Here is a 22154-nt window from a genome sequence, read left to right as displayed (position 1 = left end):
ATACTTCTAGCCCAAACCCCTGCACAGTGTAGTCAGCACCAGCAGAGATAAAGGAGAGATATGGTGACTAAATCACAGAGAAAAATACGTAATACAGTATATCTTTGTGAAAATCCTATATTAGATAAAACCTGACGCACCAAGCCCCCTCAGGTTATAGAATATAGGGATAGCAGGTTGAGTGAAAGACACGAAATGGACACCACTCAGCTATCAAATGCACACACAAATAGTCACAGTTTGTACAATGCAGAGGTTATTACTAACAATAATACTGCACTGGACTAGCTTATACAGCTATATAAAAAAGATATAACAGTACACAGTAAGAACTGGATGTATATCAAAGGGTAATTGTACTAGGAAACCCTGACTAAATGCACTCTTTCTTAACTAACACTGACTAAAAACGGCAGGTAGAATACTTAAGTGTCTTGTAAAGTCACAGCACTGACAACCAGGCGGCTTTACATAGGAGGATTTGCCCAAGCATTCCCAGGAACAGTGAGCTGAGGGATAATGGCGCCGCAGACACTGCCGGGGAGTGAGGGAGAGACAGATATGCAGCTCCCGGGCGGGAACATTTGCAGAAAATGGCACCCTGGGGCTGGGGGAGAGGCTTCAGGTCCAAGCTCTATCCCCCTGCTGGCAAAAACACCGGGTACTGCGGGCTCTAATAAAATGGTTTATAGAGGAAAACCTGACCTGTCCCATGCCCTGGTGATCTAGTGGGATCGCCTGTACTGCCACAGTGTCCACCGCCAGTGCGCGCGGCCCGCCTCCCACTGACCGCGCCGGATCGCGATAAAGTCCGGGTCCCGCAAGCGGGTCCGACTTACCACCGCCCGAAGCGCGGCCTTGCGATTCCGGAGAGCCCCCGTCGTGTGTGCCTGACAAGAAGAAAACCGGAGCCTCCTGCTGTAGTCACCCGGCAACCAGGGCTCGGGAGTGTACAGCGCCGCTGGGGAGAGCCGGAGCTGCAGCCGTGAATGTCCACTGACATGTAACACTGCTGCTGCCCTTGAAGTCTTCACTTTTTTCCTCAGAAAAAAAGCTCTTCTTAGGGCTGCTTAGAGCAGCCCCTATGTTAAGTGCCTGCTACTGCAGCACCAACTACAAAACTGAGATCCTGTGCAGGGAGGCGGGGTGATATAGGAGGCGGCGCTATGCATTCTGGGAACAGTCAAAGCTTTGAGCCTGTTGGTGCCTCGGATCAAGATCCTACTGTACACCCCATTGTCCATTCCTTGTGGAGCCCAGTGTACCCCGCAGCAGAAATAAGTAGAAGCAGGAATCAGATGCATGCTTAAACAGGTACTTCACTAGCTGTGTAAAGAAAAGAAAAATGAGGAATTGCTGTTTTAAATGTGTTCAGTTCACAAAATGTCTTCTGACCTGGCAGATGAGAGATGCATTTAAACCCAGGCAAACTATTCCTTTCTGCATTTAAAAAAAATACATTTTTAAAAAGTTAGAGCCGTTATTTTATTAAACCCGCAGCTACAAATGTTTTAGAGCACAATTCAGCTAATCAGCGATTTGTGAGTAGAAATTGTAACACATAACTTCAGCTCTGTGTTGTGAAACAAATTAACCTTTGGACCTGACATTTCATTTCTGGATTACAGGACTGTAATTGAGAAATAGAAAATGGCTAAGCAAATACATGACAATCCTTGCAGGGAATTACTTTAAAGGTCCATATTTAGAGATAAATGTCATTCCCTAATAAATAAATAAATATAAATAATAAATAGCTTTTCTCCATTACCACTACTCACACTTTTTGGAAGTAAAAACAGGAAATAAGGAGAGATTTGTCAAAGCTTGGCAAGGGATAAAGTAATAACCAATCATCTTCTATCTGCAGTGTCTGACTGGGGCATGAAGGTCCTACCGGGGGAATACAGTGGTAGGGGACCTATGTTAAAGGGTGTGGCTAGTCTCCAGAGGGGGGTGTCCAGCTGCCACAGTGGCTTGGCTAACCATTAGAGAGTGCATGGTCGGGGCAAATACGGTACAGTACAAATACTGCTGGTGCTTGCATGAAAATGTACCAGATTAATAACAGCAATGCACTATAGAGAATACATAGTCCAGTGCAGTATAAGGTAACATATGTATAATGTATAATTCAAGTGCACAGTCTGGAACCTGAACCCTAGAAGAGGAAGTGGGGCCCCAGGTAGTGGCACCAACTGTGGTTTTCCCTGTAGATCAGTCCAGTCCTGTCTATCTTCCATGTTACAGACTGTGTTTGAAGAATACCGAAGCAAGGGAAGAAAAGTACTCTTTGGGGCACTCATCCTATTAATAAATATGAAAACATAGCATTTATTATTACATTTAAAAAGACATCATACTTGCTTACCCTGTGGGAGACTCCCGACTCAGGGTTTAGTCTTTCGCTGCTCTAGAAAGTTAGTTAAAAGTTCCGGAGTTCTCTGCCCCGCCACCGTACAGCTACTTCAGTGAATAACTTGACCGTCAATTTGAGAGCATTCTTTAGGTGCAGCTGCTACTGGCGGCCACCAGGGGTAGAGCATGTGACAGAGAAGTGTCTGTTATTATAGGATTACAGCAAAATGGCTGCTCCTGCAATAAAGTAATCACCTCCATACTGTATTTCCCTGCTGCTTGTCATTGGCTATGGCAGACTATGTGTGGCTGTTCTACATGTACATCTAAGTTACTATGTGTGTATGCCAGTAACTCTGGGTATAGGGGTATAAGCTGGGTACTATGTGGGTTTGGGAGGTGTCTGTTGTGCACTGTATGGATATGAGGGGTGTATTCTGTACACTGTGGGAAGGGGGGGTGGGGTGTATGCAGTGTACTGTGTAGGTATTGTAGGGTGTATGTAGGGCAGCATGTGAGTATGGGGGGGTGCATGCTATGCATTTTATGGGTATGAGAAGGGTTGTATTCTGGGCACTGTATGGGTATGGTGGGGTGTATGTTGGGCACTGTGGGTATTGGTGAGAGAGGGTACGTCGAGGTGTATGCTGGGCACTGAATATTGGGGCGGGGTGGTATGCTGGGCACAGTATGGGTACAGGGGGTATATACTGGGCATTGGATTGGTATGGAGGGGTGTATGCTGAACATTGTCGGCATGGGGTTGGAGAAGTATATGCTGGGCACTGTATGTGTATGGAGGATGTATTGTGGGCACTGAATGAGTGTGGGGGTGTATTGTCGGAATTGTTTGGTATACTCGAGATCCCAACAGATCTATCAAGTGACAGAAGCCATGTCTTCATCTTAGTACTATAGTTTTCACCTGCCACTGCAGGACACACCACTGCGTGGGAATAGATACACCCAGAAGTTGATTTAGGCATGCCCTTTGGGCAGAGCATGACACACACCCTCAACAACGTGCCGCATTCTACTACCATTATCTCCCTGAAACTACTTTACAAAAGTAGGCAAGTATGAGATGTCCAAGAAAAGGAAAAAAGAAACTCAAAATGAACACACTAGGATCATACAATCTTTAAAGAGGACAACCTATAGGTCCATATAAGCCTAAATTGGTTGTGCATCGGTGTCAGAGGCGTAACTGTCGGAGACAACGGAGTCGGCTGCTGCTGGGCTCTTGCTCTGTAGGGGGGCACCTCTTCTCCCGTTCTGTGTGTGTTCAGAGACACCATTCAATTCAATTAATTGACAGCCGTCGTTATCTTTTCCTCCCCTACACCTTACAAGTCACACCATCTTTAATATAGATACACATTTTACAAGTGTCATACCCAGAATTAGAACCCACGACCTATTGCTCTGGAACCAATATTTATCTTGCCTCCGGGCAACTGGGACAAACTTACGCCACTGATCGGTGTATCAATATAGCAGTGGCTTTGATGAAAAATAATAGTAAAAAGGTCTGGCTTATAGATAGTACCTTAAATTTCAATGCTTAATATTTCAATATTGTGGTAACACTAAGCATTGAGATGCAAGATAATATCTGGCCCATTTTGGTACATTTATAAGCCAGACCTTTATTACTATTGATTTCATCAATGTCATTGCTGGATGGCGGTCGATATATGTGAGTTAGATCGACATGCATTAGGTCGACATGGTCATTATGTCAATATGTATTAGGTCGACATGAGTTTTTCACAATTCATTTCATTTTTTGACCTTTTTCATACTTAACGATCCACGTGGGCTACAATTGGGAACGGAACAATGTGCCGAGCGCAGCGAGGCACCATGCGAGGGGTCACGGTGCACTAATTGGGGTTCCCCGTCACTTTTTCCATGTCGACCTAGTGATCATGTCGACCTAATGCATGTCGGCCCAATGTATGTCGACCTAACTCATGTCGACCTAATGAACCACACCTTGATACGCCAATGTACAGCCAGTTTAGGCTTATATAAACGTATAGGTGGTCCTTCATGAAGATTGTATGATTTTAGTGTGTTCATTTTGAGTTTCTTTGCATTTTCTTGGATTTGATGTTTTTTTTAAATGTAATAAGAAACGTTTTATGCTTAGTAGGGTGTGTGCCCCCAACAAAGACAATACTTTTCCTCCCTTGCTTCGGTATACTGTTTCTATTCTCATGGGCGCACCTCCACCAATTAGCTGCAGTTAAGCCTATGGGGTCTATTCAATTGAAGTCTGCCTTTTTTTAGGTCGAATCACGATTCGACCTATTCAATGGTACTGACGTTTTTCCGACATGGCGGAAAACACGTGGATCGTCTGATTAGCTGTGGATCCACGTGTTTTGTCGGATTTGCGGCCAAATTCGAAAGGTTTTAGTCCCGTTTTTGACAATGTCAATCCAACTTTAAAAAAAGTCGAATTGGTATCGTCGAAAATGGGCAAAACCAGTCGGACTTGCCCACAAATTGAATACTGCACTGTCGGATCCTCTACGTCGGAGAGGATCCGACATGCATTGAATAGACCCCTATGTGGGCAATCTGACTCTTATAGGCCCTACACATTAGGCGACATCAGTGAAAGATATGAGCAATCTCGTTCATTAATGAGTGAGATATCGTTAATATCTTTTAGTGTGTAGGCACCAACGATGAACGATGCGCGGCCCTGCGCTCGTTCATCATTGGTGCTTATACATGCAGGCCAATATGGACAATCTCCATATTAGCATGCATTGATATGGGGCTGGTTGATGGGGGAAGTGAAGAAACTTCACTCCCCCCCCCGCCTGGTTGCCCGTCGGCCATATCGGCAGCATATCGCCTAATGTTTAGAGCCCATTACAGCGAGAGTACAGGTGCTCTTCTTGTCCTTCTGCTTTGGCTAATAATTGTGTTTGAAAAATGTCAGGAGATGATTGGTTGGTACTTTATCTTTCTCCACTGTATGTCTCTCTAAGTGTTGATAAATATTCCCCGAGATTTAGTTTTACACTACAGTAAAATGTTAATCTGTTATTATAGTTTTATAAGAAGTAACATATGTTAATAGTATGACAGGCTTCAGGCATGTAGATAGATTCTTGATTGGGTTGTTTTATAGAACATATATCTTGCAAAATAATATACCAGATAGCAGGGAGCCGGATCATATTGTTAGAGAGAAATGCGGGGGTTGTAACTTGCTTTATATTAATTAATATTATAATACTGCCACGTACACTGGGAGATCCAATTAGCTGTAGGGTTCTTTCTTTATAATGTCCCTAACTAGTAACATGGTATTGTCTTCAGAGTACGAATGAGATTGACCATGGGAGTCTGTGATTGCAAAACAACAACAATTCATAGCATATGTTACATGTGTGTGCGATACGGCTACCGCAGACATACTTATTTCTTCCACACATCATTGCAGCCGTTCCATTGCTGTACTGTGTGCTTTGCTTATTTGTTCTATTTGTTCTGGTACAAATACAAAGGACATCATTGCATTTAACATTCCCAAAGCAAAACTTTCATAATTATGATTTTTTGACAAGCAATAATAACAAGTGGGTGAAAGTTGCCAACGGCTTCCCTCATAAAGCAAATCATTTAATGGAGAATCCCTCAACATGAGTTTGCAGTAGTGATAATGTGCAGAATAGAATAGAATTCATAAAATATACAGTACAGTGAAAAAAACACTCTTTCATCATAAGAAAAATCAGCTGCATATCAGTCTGAGAAATCCAGCGCTCTTAAGAGCTTTAAGGGATGTAGGAGTGAGTCACAGGGAGCTTTTGTACTGCAGAAGACAAATTATCCCATGGCAAGCCGAGCAAAGGATATAGTGCTTTTCTTTTTCTCCAATCTCTGCGCCTACCTTGTCTAAGTATATTTGGCCTTATTAGAAGATCACACCGAAACGCGGCTGAAATTAAGGTGAAAATGCTACGGATGAAAGAACCGTCTGTGCTCTGTTCTGACCACATTGGGGGCATGTAAATTGGAATTTTACAAAATCCAATTATTCTGTTGCTCAACAGGCAATTTTCTAGCAATATTTGGTTTGCGCCTTAAAATGATGAGCCGTGTATTGTCTTTTTTTTTTGTCATCTGTTCTTGTTTGCCTCACAGTGTGATTTTAATTTTATTTTACTGCATTTTTTAAATAAAAAGTTTAATGGTCAAAAAATTCTGTCAACAAACTAGAAGCGCTCATGCACACGGTGGTTGGAATACACCTATTAAACGCATAGATCATGGGTCTTCAACCTGCGACCCTCCAGCTGCTGTGGAACTACACATCCCAGCATGCCCTGCCTCAGTTTTAGCATACCTTAATAGCAAAACTGTGGCAGGGCATGCTGGGATGTGTAGTTTCACAGCAGCTGGAGGGCCACAGGATGAAGACCCATGGCATAGATGAAACCTTCTATTTTGTCTTCACTTTTAAGCGGCGTCCATGCAGCTTAATGTGCTATGTTGTACTTAATGAGCTCTGTCACAGACCTATTATATTATGCCGAGCGTCAAGGCTACGGAAAGCTGCAGGCAACATCACAATCAGCAGAAATGTAAACACTTGTCAGAAAGTGTGGGAACATGTCCGTTCACTGGCTTCATTTTAATTTGGATAATGAAATAATATTTAGACAATGTACATTTCTTTATACCACTGTACCTTTGAAATGTATTTACCCTGTATGTGCTCTTTTTTTCTACAATGAGTCTTTGTCACCTGGTGCCACCATGAAAACCTACATTAAGTGAAACTTGTTATGTGCTGTCATATATATGGGATGTTTTTATGTGACTGGCGGTCAGGAGATCGCCACTCACAATACCGACGACGGGATCCCGGCATCTGAAAATCCTGCCGGCCGGCATGCTGTCCAACAGGGACTATTCCCACTCTATGGGTGTCCACGACACCCATAGAGTGGGAATAAAACCTGTGGCGAGCCACCGAGCCTGTTTTGTTGCGCTACCCCCTCCGCTGACCACCTAACAGACAGGATCACCCTGTCAGTATCTTCACCGGCGGTCTCCTGACTGCTGGTCACACATACCCAACCCCATATATATATATATATATATATATATATATTTATTTTAATAGACGTTGGTGTGTGTGTGTGTGTGTGTGTGTGTGTGTGTGTGTGTATATATATATATATATATATATATATATTTTAATAGAAGATGGTAGTAAAAATAGTAAAGACAATGATGATGATGATAAAAAAATCTACTTTCTTAAATAGTTAAAATAAATTGTGACCCTTTTTCTTAATGCTGTTTGGAACCAGTATGGAAATATTAATTTAAATGCATCTATTTTCCATGAAATAAACTGTTGTGATTTTGCTTTAAAGGAGTCTTCTGAAATCGGTGGAAGAGGAGCTGCACCAACGGTAATTACTGCCCTACTCAGCCAGCATCCCCCTCACCCAGTGTGCTCTCACTGTGCCAGTGTTGTGCTGTCTCCCTGTCCCTGTGTGTGTTGTGCAGATGTATCAGAGCTTTACTTGGTGTGACCTGCATCTGTGCTCTACAGTAAAGGCAAACACAAGGGCAGAAATACCAGAAAACTCTATACTCTGTAGCAAACAAAGTAAAAATAAAGCCTTTAGATATTGCATGCCATAGTTCCCTCATAGTACTGTAGCTGTAGTCGTATTAGTGAAGACCACTCAGCCATGGTACCTTGTTCATCTCCTTAGGGGACATGTGGCACATTTAGAAGATGATGATGGGGATGATGATGAATCAAAACAGTAAGTCCTTTTCCTATATCGGCTTATTGGGTCTCCGCTTCGCGCACATCCTAAGAATGGGACTCTGCCTTTAACAACATTGCATTTGGCAGAACATGACCAAGGCCCAGCAGTGCACTAACCTCTTCCCAAATATCTTACTTTACTTCTTAGCCGCTAACCTAAGACATACATTCATTTCTAGGCTACAAATCTCTTCTCTATATTTGTCTTCAATCAAAATCAGACAGCCGAACACAGTGACAGGGTTATTACTGCTATGGCAACACTAAGTTGTGGATCTAGTGTCCCCGGTGCTCTTAGATTCTGTTTTCAACCTAGGTGGTGTGTCTCGTAACTTCTGTAGCATTGTTAAGTCCCTCAATCGTTCTACTCTGTCTCCTGGTGGCTTCGTTCTAGCTCAGTCTTTGCTATCTGGCTTTTAATGTGCTAAGCTTCAAGTGTTCTCTGTTACAAGAATTATTCTAATTTTTCCCCACAGTCGTTCTTTATGAATACAGTGCTGCAATAAGTTTAACATGGTTAAGTAATGAGATTGCTTGTTAGTCCCTGTCTTTTTCAGTGTCATTGTGTTACTGCACTTCCAGTAGGTCATACCCTGTTGACCTCTGAAAATTGGGATGGTTGGAAGATGTGCCTACAAGCATAACAACAAAAAAAATATTTATTAATATTTTAATAGAATTAAAATCCATTTTATTTATACAGACAGTATGTGGTAAATGTTGGGTTCATATTTAAAAAAAATATATAGACTGTATATTGCCGCTGTCTTCATATGAATCCACAGGACACATGTATGAGAGGTGTGTTACATCCTAAGGAAAAAATGATTTCCACCAGTGGTTTACCACCCACTATGATTTCTTTATCCAAAGTTGTTATGTACTAGTACAGATGTGTCCTCCCTCATTGTTGCTGCAGTCACGATAAACAGCCCTTCTAGTTGTGCCTAGTCGTGAGCGCGAGTATTAACGCTGAGTGTCTTTTTGTGCATTTTTCTCCCGAAAATCCATCTTATTCGCATCGTCATGTGACTAAGATGCACTAGCTGGCTATGCTGATAGGCGGTGTGTCTATAGTCTGTGTGTGACTGCAGCTGTATCTGCATATAAAGTGCTACATTACAGTGTTTTCCAGCTTCACACAAATAAGATACATTTTTCGGGAGGAAAAAGGCACTCAGCACTGGTCGAGTTGCACGGGAGCTGGCAGCTTTCATGTGCGCTGTGTTCTGCGACTCATTACATACGGAGGATAGATGATAAAGGACGCATCTGTACATAATTATTTTATTTTATTAGTCATAATTGTTAAACTAATTTGTGTAGGTAATTTACTTCCTAGGTTACATTGTAATCCAGACAGTGTAAGTAATAATACATAACGCACTTAATAATTCATCATTTCCACCTTTTCATACTTTCTGCAATATTGTTAGCATTTGTCGATGATACGTTTATTAAACATTTATACTATCTCAGAAATACATCTGAAGTAGCCACAAATAGATTTTACTCTGTACTTTAGTTCACTCAGACTCTATAGTCAACACATAACACAAACATTAACTGTGTTCATAAATAGCGTATTATAGTAGATTCAATTACCCTCATGGGTAAAGCTGTGAGTTTAACGCCTGGAGATGAAAAAATATTAACTTCCCTGCGCAATAACCCGCGGGTAACCAAATAGATTCCTCGCTAATAACTGATATCTATGGGTTACTCCGTCCGTTAAGTACTAGAGGGAGCACATAACGCATGTTTTTCCTGCATGCTTCTGCAATGGCAAGGATAAAACAAAGTATCACACACTGACCAATATACTATATATTCGGTAGTAAACAATCATGTATTATTACAATGGTATATTCCATTTACCCAAAAATGTTAAGTGTTTCTCATGTAAAATAAAGTCACTCAAATTAATGTCTCTCTTTATAGAGACAGGGCAAGTGCTACAATAAAGGGAAATTTTGTACGGTTGCTGTTAGAGGGCCTCTAAAATACTATTATACTATCACTCATTCTATGTCCCAATACGGAGCGCTTGTACTGGTAAATTATTCTACAGAGTCTCAAAAGTCACTTGACACACACTGGGCAAATATATACCAGCCATTTCCGTGTGATTACTTCATTTGTAATAACAGCTGATACTGACAGTGGCACTATTCTTAAGGTTTCTAAATCATTTTAAGGATGTTCTTAGCAATGTAGCACAGAATAACGGAAGTATCAAAGCTGCAATCATCACTGGTTTGTACAGTATGCAGTCAGTTTTTGAGAATTCAGTGTCGACAGCTGTGATGTTAACACCTAGAAAATATTGACATGGACAGAATGTGGTCATGGGAAATATAGACATCAGCATTCGTTTAGGGGTTTGGTTTTAACTGTACGTTAAACAGACATGCCAAATGTCAACATGATGATCATGTCGATATGTTGACGGTCAACACTATCACCATGTTGACATTCCATGTTGACCTAATATACCGAACCTGTTTTTACTGTAGAGTATGATGATGGTAAAGCTACAGTAAATACACAAATACAGTTCCTAAAATACATTGTCAGAACTTTGTTTCTCTTACTACATACAGGTATACAATGATTGTGGGGGGGGGTTTGTCAATCCACCCCAAGATTAACAGGACTTGTCATTCCTCTTATGAAAAAGAAGGAAAGAAATTGGTGTAGTCTTTGTCCTGGAGTAATTTTTTAAGGGCATATAAATCTTAAATCACATTTCCTTGCCAACACATTGCACAGTGTCCTTGCATCTACCAGTGCAATCGTTATTTCAGTTATTTCTTTACAACTGCGTTTACATTTAAGAATGTTCTAATACATTTATTTTGGGATCATTGTGATCTTTTAAATTTAATATTTTACACACACACACACACACACACACACACACACACACACACACACACACACACACACACACACACACACACACTGCAGCCAGTCAGTTCACTGGAGGATTGGAGTTCATGGATTCTGTCCTTGCATTTTGAATATTGAATTGCAAAGTTGTATAGCTTTGGGGGCGATAAAATTGCCTCCACTGCCATGCATTTGCAATAAGCTCCACCTCCAGTATTAGTGTTTTTGCCACAGAAATACAACCACCTTATCGCTAAATGCTTTTCCTAATTTATTGATACAATATTTTTTTCCCCTTATAATGTTCTGCACTTGAACAGCTGTGTGCCACTTATGGAGCCAACAGTATGGGATGTCGTTTCTGCTTACAGATGTTTATAACAGATTTTTACTTGAATTTCATTATGAAATACATACATTCAGCTTCAATCCAGAGCACAAAACAAATACATAAAAATTACTGTAATATCGAAGTGTGCTCTGTGCCTGCTTCACACAGTATGGCACCATTTTCACCTACACAGTGTTCATTGTGTTAGTGACCTTTACAACAGTTGTTTTATTTTATAGTCTAATTGTTTAGGTCTAAAGTTCAATTGTATTTTGGGTGTGTATGGTTCTGCCAGATGATTATATTATTATGCATTTGATTATGAAATACAGTGCTAGTACTTTTGAATATTCACTCACGTAATCCATGTTCATAACCCAGGTTCTTAGGTTTATATCTCACCTTATGGTCTTCTATTCTATCTTAACTTTTTCCAGTTCAACAATAAAGACCAAGGTGCCACCTCCTCTGCCGCCAAAGGTCAGTGATCTTCCTGCTTTAAACCTGATATTGTTGCAAAATAGCATTAACACATTAACTTTTACCACTTTCCTGATTCAAAACACTATTTAAGTGTTAATTGTGCCAATATTATTGTGTGAGTTTATAAGATTGTTTTTGAGACCAGTGAAATACACAAAATGCCAGAAGCCTTTAGAATTGTATTGTCTTAATACATAATTGAAGAGACACATGAAGTTCAGGCGTAGAGCTGGGTAACACTGCAGTGGACCTTCCTGATCACAGATGACTGCTGCTGTCTGGGAAGCTGAGATCAATCTACACATCAGGAAGGAATAAAATATAGTTCTGGGTGTAGCACAGCAGCATGGGGTCCTCTTGAGTCATAGGCCTGTGTGCGCTAGTCATGCACACAGCTTTATAATTGCCCTTTAGTTGTTAGGAGACACAAGGTGTACAGAAGTTAACAAAAAACACCAAGTTCACAGCATATAATGTGCAACAAGGAACAGTACAAAGCATAAATACAAGTTATGCAATAAAACCACAGATTAAGTGACATATAATGGCACAAGGTAGGGCAATTCACTGTAGATGTAGTCAGCGGGCAGTAGTGAATTGCTGGGGGTGGCACAACAGCTCTCTATGATCCTGTACCCATCGCAAGGGAGAGCAGACAGTATCAGAAGGAAACAAAAGACAAGGAACACTAGCAAGGATAGTGCAAGGGAGAGAATTGGGTAGCAGGAAGGAGTAAGAGATGAAGGGCTGGTAGGCTTTAGCGAAATGGTAAATCCCCAAGAAATGTTTAAAGCTGAGGAAATTGGAAGAAAGTAGAACTTGTTGAGGGAGAATGTTCCAGAGAAAGGTGTGCACCAGAATTGATCCTAGTAGAGATTAGGCTGTATTTGTAGGAGGAGCGAAAAGGGCGGAGGGAATATGAACAGTGATGTGGGGGAGGAGGGTTTTATATGTCTGGATGACAAATTTGAACTATATTCTGATGGTGTTTGTTCTATTCCCACTCTATGTGTGTCGTGGACACCTACGAGTGGGAATAGTCCCTGTTAGTCGGCATGCCGACTGTAGGGATTGTGAGGTGCGGGATGTAGGTGCCGGTATTGTGATCGGCGGTCTCCTTACCGCCAGTCACATAATCTCATCCCTTTTGATGGGTATAGGATGCCAATGTAGGAGATTAAAGAGGGGGAGATAAATGAAGTATGGTGATAGATGAGATGAGTAGCAGAGGGGAGAGGAAGGCCAGTAAGGAGATGGTAGTCATGTCAGGAAGTGATGAGCGCTTTGTTAAGGGTTTTAGTAGCATCTGAGAAAAGGCCAAATTCTAGACATGTTACAGAGGTTGAGCTACCAGGACTTGGTGATGGCCTGAATGTGGTGAGAGAATGAGAGAGCGGAATCAAGGGTGACACAGAGGCCGTCGACATAAGACAGAAGAGAAGAATAATGTCAACTGAGAGAGAGAGAGGGATAAGGTGCAAAGATCCTGGAATGTGGAAAAACATTGAATTCATTTTTCGCCATGGAAGATTTCAGGAAACGCTCAGACATCTAGGATGGGATGGTAGGAAGGCAATTACAGACTGGAGTCAGGCCAGTGTCATCAGCATATAAATGGTATCGTAAGACGAAGGAGCTGTATGGTACGCAGGAAAGTGCTAATGCTAGCCAATATGTTAAAACATCCTGGCATGAACAGATATATGACATGAAAAATGTACAGAAGCTATCAGTTGGAAGAAGTAATGATCTGGAAGCACAGTGCAAACATAAAAATGATCATCACTTTATCCAGTTTTGTATGGCTCTATGTAATAAAGGATTCCTAAAGAAGTAGCATCAAAATCCAGTCTGTGCGCCAAAACACAAAATGTCCGGAGCATTGTAAATACATTGTAGTAATAATCCAGGCAAGCGCGGCAGAGCAATGAAACAACAACAACATATTGTTATATGATTAAGTTAAGGCTTTGATGTAATAAAACCCCACAAAAGCAGTGCAGTATTTATATTGAAAATGGTATTATAGTCTTTAGAAATTGTGCATTAGCCTGTCTCTTTATCAACCTGTCTCAGAAGTGGAGCAGATGTAGACCGCAAACTTGGACTTGACAGTTCACTGTGATGCCCAGCAGTATCCACTAATCACTACATCAATTCTTCTCAGATGTGCTCTGCTGCTTTGCAATGAAAACCGCCTAGAGCCTGAACATTTTTCTTGCCTTTCCCATTGCTAAGTTGACATTTCTTGCTGTTCCGTGCGAGCCCAGCCTCTCTTCCTGCGTCTTTTATTTACCTCCAAACATTTAAAGATGAGATTAATGAATTAAGGGCAAATCAAGCACAAAAATGTGCATTAGCTCCCTTGTCCGAAAGAGAATAGCAGAGTGCTTGCAGCGGTATGTGCATGGCCTTCCATCACACACATTGCCCAGGAATAATTCCTGTGCCTGGGAGACTGGGAGCCTGTATAAATAACACCGGCTTTTCCAAGTGAAAGACGAAAAGAATTTGGGAGTAGAGCTGGCTCCAGGCAATTGCTGAAAGCACCTGACTTCTTAATGTTCCTTTTCCTTTGCAAAACATTTCTATCAGGATTCTTAGCCTTGGTGCTACTGGTGTCATAGCTGTACACAGTTCTGATGTGCTGCTGTCAGCGAAGTTACATCCAGTTACAGGATGACCTAAATCTGTCATATCGGGCCACACACTGAAAGGAGTGTTGGGGGACTGATAATAGAAGTGCTGTAATATAGTCAGTGAGGGATGTTTTTTATTCTTCAAATTGTAGACGGTAGAAGATGGCAAAAAATATTGCACGATATAGGCAACTTGGTTGTTGAAATTGGGATTGGTTATTGAAATTGTGCTTTCTCCCCCCTTGTGACTGCTTTCAGGTGAAAATGAGGGGTATGGCTCATTAGGTCGCCCTAATTAGGTTGACGTGGAAAAGGTTGACAGGGTCATTAGGTCAGAACAGGTGTACAGGTACAAAAGGCTGACACATGAAAAGGTCGACATGGGAAATGGATGGCACAAAAAAGGTTGACACCTTGTTTATCTGTGTGTCGTTTTCGCCTTCAAAGCACAGACAATCCTAATTAGTGTACTGCGCCATGTATTCCCAATCTTAGCCCACGAGGATGGTGAAGTATGAAAAAGTTGAAAAAAAATACAAAACACCCTTATAAAGTTGTTGACCATTGTCATGTCGACCATTAGTGGACGACCAATTTACTGTCGACCTGTAGACAAGATCCCAAAAATGATTAAGGTTTATTGTTCCACATTGATGAAAAGTATGTGCACAATTGTCAGCAGTTGGGATATTATTTCCCCACTGTATAACAACAGGGTTCCCTGGGTTATTATACATGGCTGCGCAAAGCACCATATGTCTTTGGGACTTTAGTAACAAGCAAAGTGCCTGTAGTTGCGGGCAGCCGCTGTAGCCTGATATACTACATTATGCTAATCCATTCAGCTAATGCTGGGGTTCGTGCGCATGCAAGCGAAAACCAGTGCTGACCACCACAACCATCATTATTATTTGCACTTGCACCAGCTCCATGCAAGAGATCTGCTACGAACAGGTTTCCCTTCCCTGTACGCTTGACTCCGAATCACAGGGAGCTTTTGGTACAAGCCCAGGACACTCCCACTAGTAAGTGTGGTTACTAGAGATGAGCGCCGGAAATTTTTCGGGTTTTGTGTTTTGGTTTTGGGTTCGGTTCCGCGGCCGTGTTTTGGGTTCGACCGCGTTTTGGCAAAACCTCACCGAATTTTTTTTGTCGGATTCGGGTGTGTTTTGGATTCGGGTGTTTTTTTCAAAAAACCCTAAAAAACAGCTTAAATCATAGAATTTGGGGGTCATTTTGATCCCAAAGTATTATTAACCTCAAAAACCATAATTTACACTCATTTTCAGTCTATTCTGAATACCTCACACCTCACAATATTATTTTTAGTCCTAAAATTTGCACCGAGGTCGCTGTGTGAGTAAGATAAGCGACCCTAGTGGCCGACACAAACACCGGGCCCATCTAGGAGTGGCACTGCAGTGTCACGCAGGATGTCCCTTCCAAAAAACCCTCCCCAAACAGCACATGACGCAAAGAAAAAAAGAGGCGCAATGAGGTAGCTGACTGTGTGAGTAAGATAAGCGACCCTAGTGGCCGACACAAACACCGGGCCCATCTAGGAGTGGCACTGCAGTGTCACGCAGGATGGCCCTTCCAAAAAACCCTCCCCAAACAGCACATGACGCAAAGAAAAAAAGAGGCGCAATGAGGTAGCTGACTGTGTGAGTAAGATAAGCGACCCTAGTGGCCGACACAAACACCGGGCCCATCTAGGAGTGGCACTGCAGGCAGTGTCACGCAGGATGTCCCTTCCAAAAAACCCTCCCCAAACAGCACATGACGCAAAGAAAAAAAGAGGCGCAATGAGGTAGCTGACTGTGTGAGTAAGATAAGCGACCCTAGTGGCCGACACAAACACCGGGCCCATCTAGGAGTGGCACTGCAGTGTCACGCAGGATGTCCCTTCCAAAAAAACCTCCCCAAACAGCACATGACGCAAAGAAAAAAAGAGGCGCAATGAGGTAGCTTACTGTGTGAGTAAGATAAGCGACCCTAGTGGCCGACACAAACACCGGGCCCATCTAGGAGTGGCACTGCAGTGTCACGCAGGATGGCCCTTCCAAAAAACCCTCCCCAAACAGCACATGACGCAAAGAAAAAAAGAGGCGCAATGAGGTAGCTGACTGTGTGAGTAAGATAAGCGACCCTAGTGGCCGACACAAACACCGGGCCCATCTAGGAGTGGCACTGCAGTGTCACGCAGGATGTCCCTTCCAAAAAACCCTCCCCAAACAGCACATGACGCAAAGAAAAAAAGAGGCGCAATGAGGTAGCTGACTGTGTGAGTAAGATAAGCGACCCTAGTGGCCGACACAAACACCGGGCCCATCTAGGAGTGGCACTGCAGTGTCACGCAGGATGGCCCTTCCAAAAAACCCTCCCCAAACAGCACATGACGCAAAGAAAAAAAGAGGCGCAATGAGGTAGCTGACTGTGTGAGTAAGATAAGCGACCCTAGTGGCCGACACAAACACCGGGCCCATCTAGGAGTGGCACTGCAGTGTCACGCAGGATGTCCCTTCCAAAAAACCCTCCCCAAACAGCACATGACGCAAAGAAAAAAAGAGGCGCAATGAGGTAGCTGACTGTGTGAGTAAGATAAGCGACCCTAGTGGCCGACACAAACACCGGGCCCATCTAGGAGTGGCACTGCAGTGTCACGCAGGATGGCCCTTCCAAAAAACCCTCCCCAAACAGCACATGACGCAAAGAAAAAAAGAGGCGCAATGAGGTAGCTGACTGTGTGAGTAAGATAAGCGACCCTAGTGGCCGACACAAACACCGGGCCCATCTAGGAGTGGCACTGCAGTGTCACGCAGGATGGCCCTTCCAAAAAACCCTCCCCAAACAGCACATGACGCAAAGAAAAATAAAAGAAAAAAGAGGTGCAAGATGGAATTGTCCTTGGGCCCTCCCACCCACCCTTATGTTGTATAAACAGGACATGCACACTTTAACCAACCCATCATTTCAGTGACAGGGTCTGCCACACGACTGTGACTGATATGACGGGTTGGTTTGGACCCCCCCCAAAAAAGAAGCAATTAATCTCTCCTTGCACAAACTGGCTCTACAGAGGCAAGATGTCCACCTCATCATCATCCTCCGATATATCACCGTGTACATCCCCCTCCTCACAGATTATCAATTCGTCCCCACTGGAATCCACCATCTCAGCTCCCTGTGTACTTTGTGGAGGCAATTGCTGCTGGTCAATGTCTCCACGGAGGAATTGATTATAATTCATTTTAATGAACATCATCTTCTCCACATTTTCTGGATGTAACCTCGTACGCCGATTGCTGACAAGGTGAGCGGCGGCACTAAACACTCTTTCGGAGTACACACTTGTGGGAGGGCAACTTAGGTAGAATAAAGCCAGTTTGTGCAAGGGCCTCCAAATTGCCTCTTTTTCCTGCCAGTATAAGTACGGACTGTGTGACGTGCCTACTTGGATGCGGTCACTCATATAATCCTCCACCATTCTTTCAATGTTGAGAGAATCATATGCAGTGACAGTAGACGACATGTCCGTAATCGTTGTCAGGTCCTTCAGTCCGGACCAGATGTCAGCATCAGCAGTCGCTCCAGACTGCCCTGCATCACCGCCAGCGGGTGGGCTCGGAATTCTGAGCCTTTTCCTCGCACCCCCAGTTGCGGGAGAATGTGAAGGAGGAGATGTTGACAGGTCGCGTTCCGCTTGACTTGACAATTTTCTCACCAGCAGATCTTTCAACCCCAGCAGACTTGTGTCTGCCGGAAAGAGAGATCCAAGGTAGGCTTTAAATCTAGGATCGAGCATGGTGGCCAAAATGTAGTGCTCTGATTTCAACAGATTGACCACCCGTGAATCCTTGTTAAGCGAATTAAGGGCTCCATCCACAAGTCCCACATGCCTAGCGGAATCGCTCCGTGTTAGCTCCTCCTTCAATGTCTCCAGCTTCTTCTGCAAAAGCCTGATGAGGGGAATGACCTGACTCAGGCTGGCAGTGTCTGAACTGACTTCACGTGTGGCAAGTTCAAAGGGCATCAGAACCTTGCACAACATTGAAATCATTCTCCACTGCGCTTGAGACAGGTGCATTCCACCTCCTATATCGTGCTCAATTGTATAGGCTTGAATGGCCTTTTGCTGCTCCTCCAACCTCTGAAGCATATAGAGGGTTGAATTCCACCTCGTTACCACTTCTTGCTTCAGATGATGGCAGGGCAGGTTCAGTAGTTTTTGGTGGTGCTCCAGTCTTCTGTACGTGGTGCCTGTACGCCGAAAGTGTCCCGCAATTCTTCTGGCCACCGACAGCATCTCTTGCACGCCCCTGTCGTTTTTAAAAAAATTCTGCACCACCAAATTCAAGGTATGTGCAAAACATGGGACGTGCTGGAATTTGCCCATATTTAATGCACACACAATATTGCTGGCGTTGTCCGATGCCACAAATCCACAGGAGAGTCCAATTGGGGTAAGCCATTCTGCGATGATCTTCCTCAGTTGCCGTAAGAGGTTTTCAGCTGTGTGCGTATTCTGGAAACCGGTGATACAAAGCGTAGCCTGCCTAGGAAAGAGTTGGCGTTTGCGAGATGCTGCTACTGGTGCCGCCGCTGCTGTTCTTGCGGCGGGAGTCCATACATCTACCCAGTGGGCTGTCACAGTCATATAGTCCTGACCCTGCCCTGCTCCACTTGTCCACATGTCCGTGGTTAAGTGGACATTGGGTACAGCTGCATTTTTTAGGACACTGGTGACTCTTTTTCTGAGGTCTGTGTACATTTTCGGTATCGCCTGCCTAGAGAAATGGAACCTAGATGGTATTTGGTACCGGGGACACAGTACCTCCAACAAGTCTCTAGTTGGCTCTGCAGTAATGATGGATACCGGAACCACGTTTCTCACCACCCAGGATGCCAAGGCCTCAGTTATCCGCTTTGCTGTAGGATGACTGCTGTGATATTTCATCTTCCTCGCAAAGGACTGTTGGACAGTCAATTGCTTGGTGGAAGTAGTAAAAGTGGTCTTACGACTTCCCCTCTGGGATGACCATCGACTCCCAGCAGCAACAACAGCAGCGCCAGCAGCAGTAGGCGTTACACGCAAGGATGCATCGGAGGAATCCCAGGCAGGAGAGGAATCGTCAGAATTGCCAGTGACATGGCCTGCAGGACTATTGGCATTCCTGGGGAAGGAGGAAATTGACACTGAGGGAGTTGGTGGGGTGGTTTGCGTGAGCTTGGTTACAAGAGGAAGGGATTTACTGGTCAGTGGACTGCTTCCGCTGTCACCCAAAGTTTTTGAACTTGTCACTGACTTATTATGAATGCGCTGCAGGTGACGTATAAGGGAGGATGTTCCGAGGTGGTTAACGTCCTTACCCCTACTTATTACAGCTTGACAAAGGGAACACACGGCTTGACACCTGTTGTCCGCATTTCTGTTGAAATAGTTCCACACCGAAGAGCTGATTTTTTTAGGTATTTTCACCAGGCATGTCAACGGCCATATTCCTCCCACGGACAACAGGTGTCTCCCCGGGTGCCTGACTTAAACAAACCACCTCACCATCAGAATCCTCCTGGTCAATTTCCTCCCCAGCGCCAGCAACACCCATATCCTCCTCATCCTGGTGTACTTCAACACTGACATCTTCAATCTGACTATCAGGAACTGGACTGCGGGTGCTCCTTCCAGCACTTGCAGGGGGCATGCAAATGGTGGAAGGCGCATGCTCTTCACGTCCAGTGTTGGGAAGGTCAGGCATCGCAACCGACACAATTGGACTCTCCTTGTGGATTTGGGATTTCGAAGAACGCACAGTTCTTTGCGGTGCTACTGCTTTTGCCAGCTTGAGTCTTTTCATTTTTCTAGCGAGAGGCTGAGTGCCTCCATCCTCATGTGAAGCTGAACCACTAGCCATGAACATAGGCCAGGGCCTCAGCCGTTCCTTGCCACTCCGTGTGGTAAATGGCATATTGGCAAGTTTACGCTTCTCCTCCGACAATTTTATTTTAGGTTTTGGAGTCCTTTTTTTACTGATATTTGGTGTTTTGGATTTGACATGCTCTGTACTATGACATTGGGCATCGGCCTTGGCAGACGACGTTGCTGGCATTTCATCGTCTCGGCCATGACTAGTGGCAGCAGCTTCAGCACGAGGTGGAAGTGGATCTTGATGTTTCCCTAATTTTGGAACCTCAACATTTTTGTTCTCCATATTTTAATAGGCACAACTAAAAGGCACCTCAGGTAAACAATGGAGATGGATGGATACTAGTATACAATTATGGATGGACTGCCGAGTGCCGACACAGAGGTAGCTACAGCCGTGGACTATTGTACTGTACTGTGTCTGCTGCTAATATAGACTGGATGATAATGAGATGTAGTATGTATGTATAAAGAAGAAAGAAAAAAAAACCACGGGTAGGTGGTATACAATTATGGACGGACTGCCGAGTGCCGACACAGAGGTAGCTACAGCCGTGGACTACCGTACTGTGTCTGCTGCTAATATAGACTGGTTGATAATGAGATGTAGTATGTATGTATAAAGAAGAAAGAAAAAAAAACCACGGGTAGGTGGTATACAATTATGGATGGACTGCCGAGTGCCGACACAGAGGTAGCTACAGCCGTGGACTACCGTACTGTGTCTGCTGCTAATATAGACTGGTTGATAAAGAGATGTAGTATGTATGTATAAAGAAGAAAGAAAAAAAAACCACGGGTAGGTGGTATACAATTATGGACGGACTGCCGAGTGCCGACACAGAGGTAGCTACAGCCGTGGACTACCGTACTGTGTCTGCTGCTAATATAGACTGGTTGATAAAGAGATGTAGTATGTATGTATAAAGAAGAAAGAAAAAAAAACCACGGGTAGGTGGTATACAATTATGGACGGACTGCCGAGTGCCGACACAGAGGTAGCTACAGCCGTGGACTACCGTACTGTACTGTGTCTGCTGCTAATATAGACTGGATGATAATGAGATGTAGTATGTATGTATAAAGAAGAAAGAAAAAAAAACCACGGGTAGGTGGTATACAATTATGGACGGACTGCCGAGTGCCGACACAGAGGTAGCTACAGCCGTGGACTACCGTACTGTGTCTGCTGCTAATATAGACTGGTTGATAATGAGATGTAGTATGTATGTATAAAGAAGAAAGAAAAAAAAACCACGGGTAGGTGGTATACAATTATGGATGGACTGCCGAGTGCCGACACAGAGGTAGCTACAGCCGTGGACTACCGTACTGTGTCTGCTGCTAATATAGACTGGTTGATAATGAGATGTAGTATGTATGTATAAAGAAGAAAGAAAAAAAAAACACGGGTAGGTGGTATACAATTATGGATGGACTGCCGAGTGCCGACACAGAGGTAGCTACAGCCGTGGACTACCGTACTGTGTCTGCTGCTAATATAGACTGGTTGATAAAGAGATGTAGTATGTATGTATAAAGAAGAAAGAAAAAAAACCACGGGTAGGTGGTATACAATTATGGATGGACTGCCGAGTGCCGACACAGAGGTAGCTACAGCCGTGGACTACCGTACTGTGTCTGCTGCTAATATAGACTGGTTGATAATGAGATGTAGTATGTATGTATAAAGAAGAAAGAAAAAAAAAC

The 22154-nt window shown here is 43.5% G+C and overlaps 1 protein-coding gene across 7 annotated transcripts in view; it reads left to right on the top strand.

Annotated features, from left to right (window-relative positions):
* The window catches only part of MAP4K3 (mitogen-activated protein kinase kinase kinase kinase 3), a 691402-nt gene that overhangs the window by 544737 nt on the left and 124511 nt on the right, over nucleotides 1-22154 (top strand). For 6 of the 7 annotated variants that reach the window (XM_063918039.1, XM_063918038.1, XM_063918043.1 and 3 more), the window contains 3 exons: nucleotides 7770-7808; nucleotides 8118-8171; nucleotides 11837-11879. In XM_063918039.1, the coding sequence (XP_063774109.1) occupies nucleotides 7770-7808; nucleotides 8118-8171; nucleotides 11837-11879 (136 nt within the window). The remainder of the gene's footprint in view (nucleotides 1-7769; nucleotides 7809-8117; nucleotides 8172-11836; nucleotides 11880-22154) is intronic. The other variant, XM_063918040.1, reaches the window with a different exon arrangement.

Source organism: Pseudophryne corroboree, chromosome 4, assembly GCF_028390025.1.
Source record: "Pseudophryne corroboree isolate aPseCor3 chromosome 4, aPseCor3.hap2, whole genome shotgun sequence".
NCBI classification, from domain to species: domain Eukaryota; kingdom Metazoa; phylum Chordata; class Amphibia; order Anura; family Myobatrachidae; genus Pseudophryne; species Pseudophryne corroboree.
The sequence above is the reverse complement of the archived record's forward strand: the minus strand, read 5'-3'. Positions and strand labels throughout refer to the sequence as shown.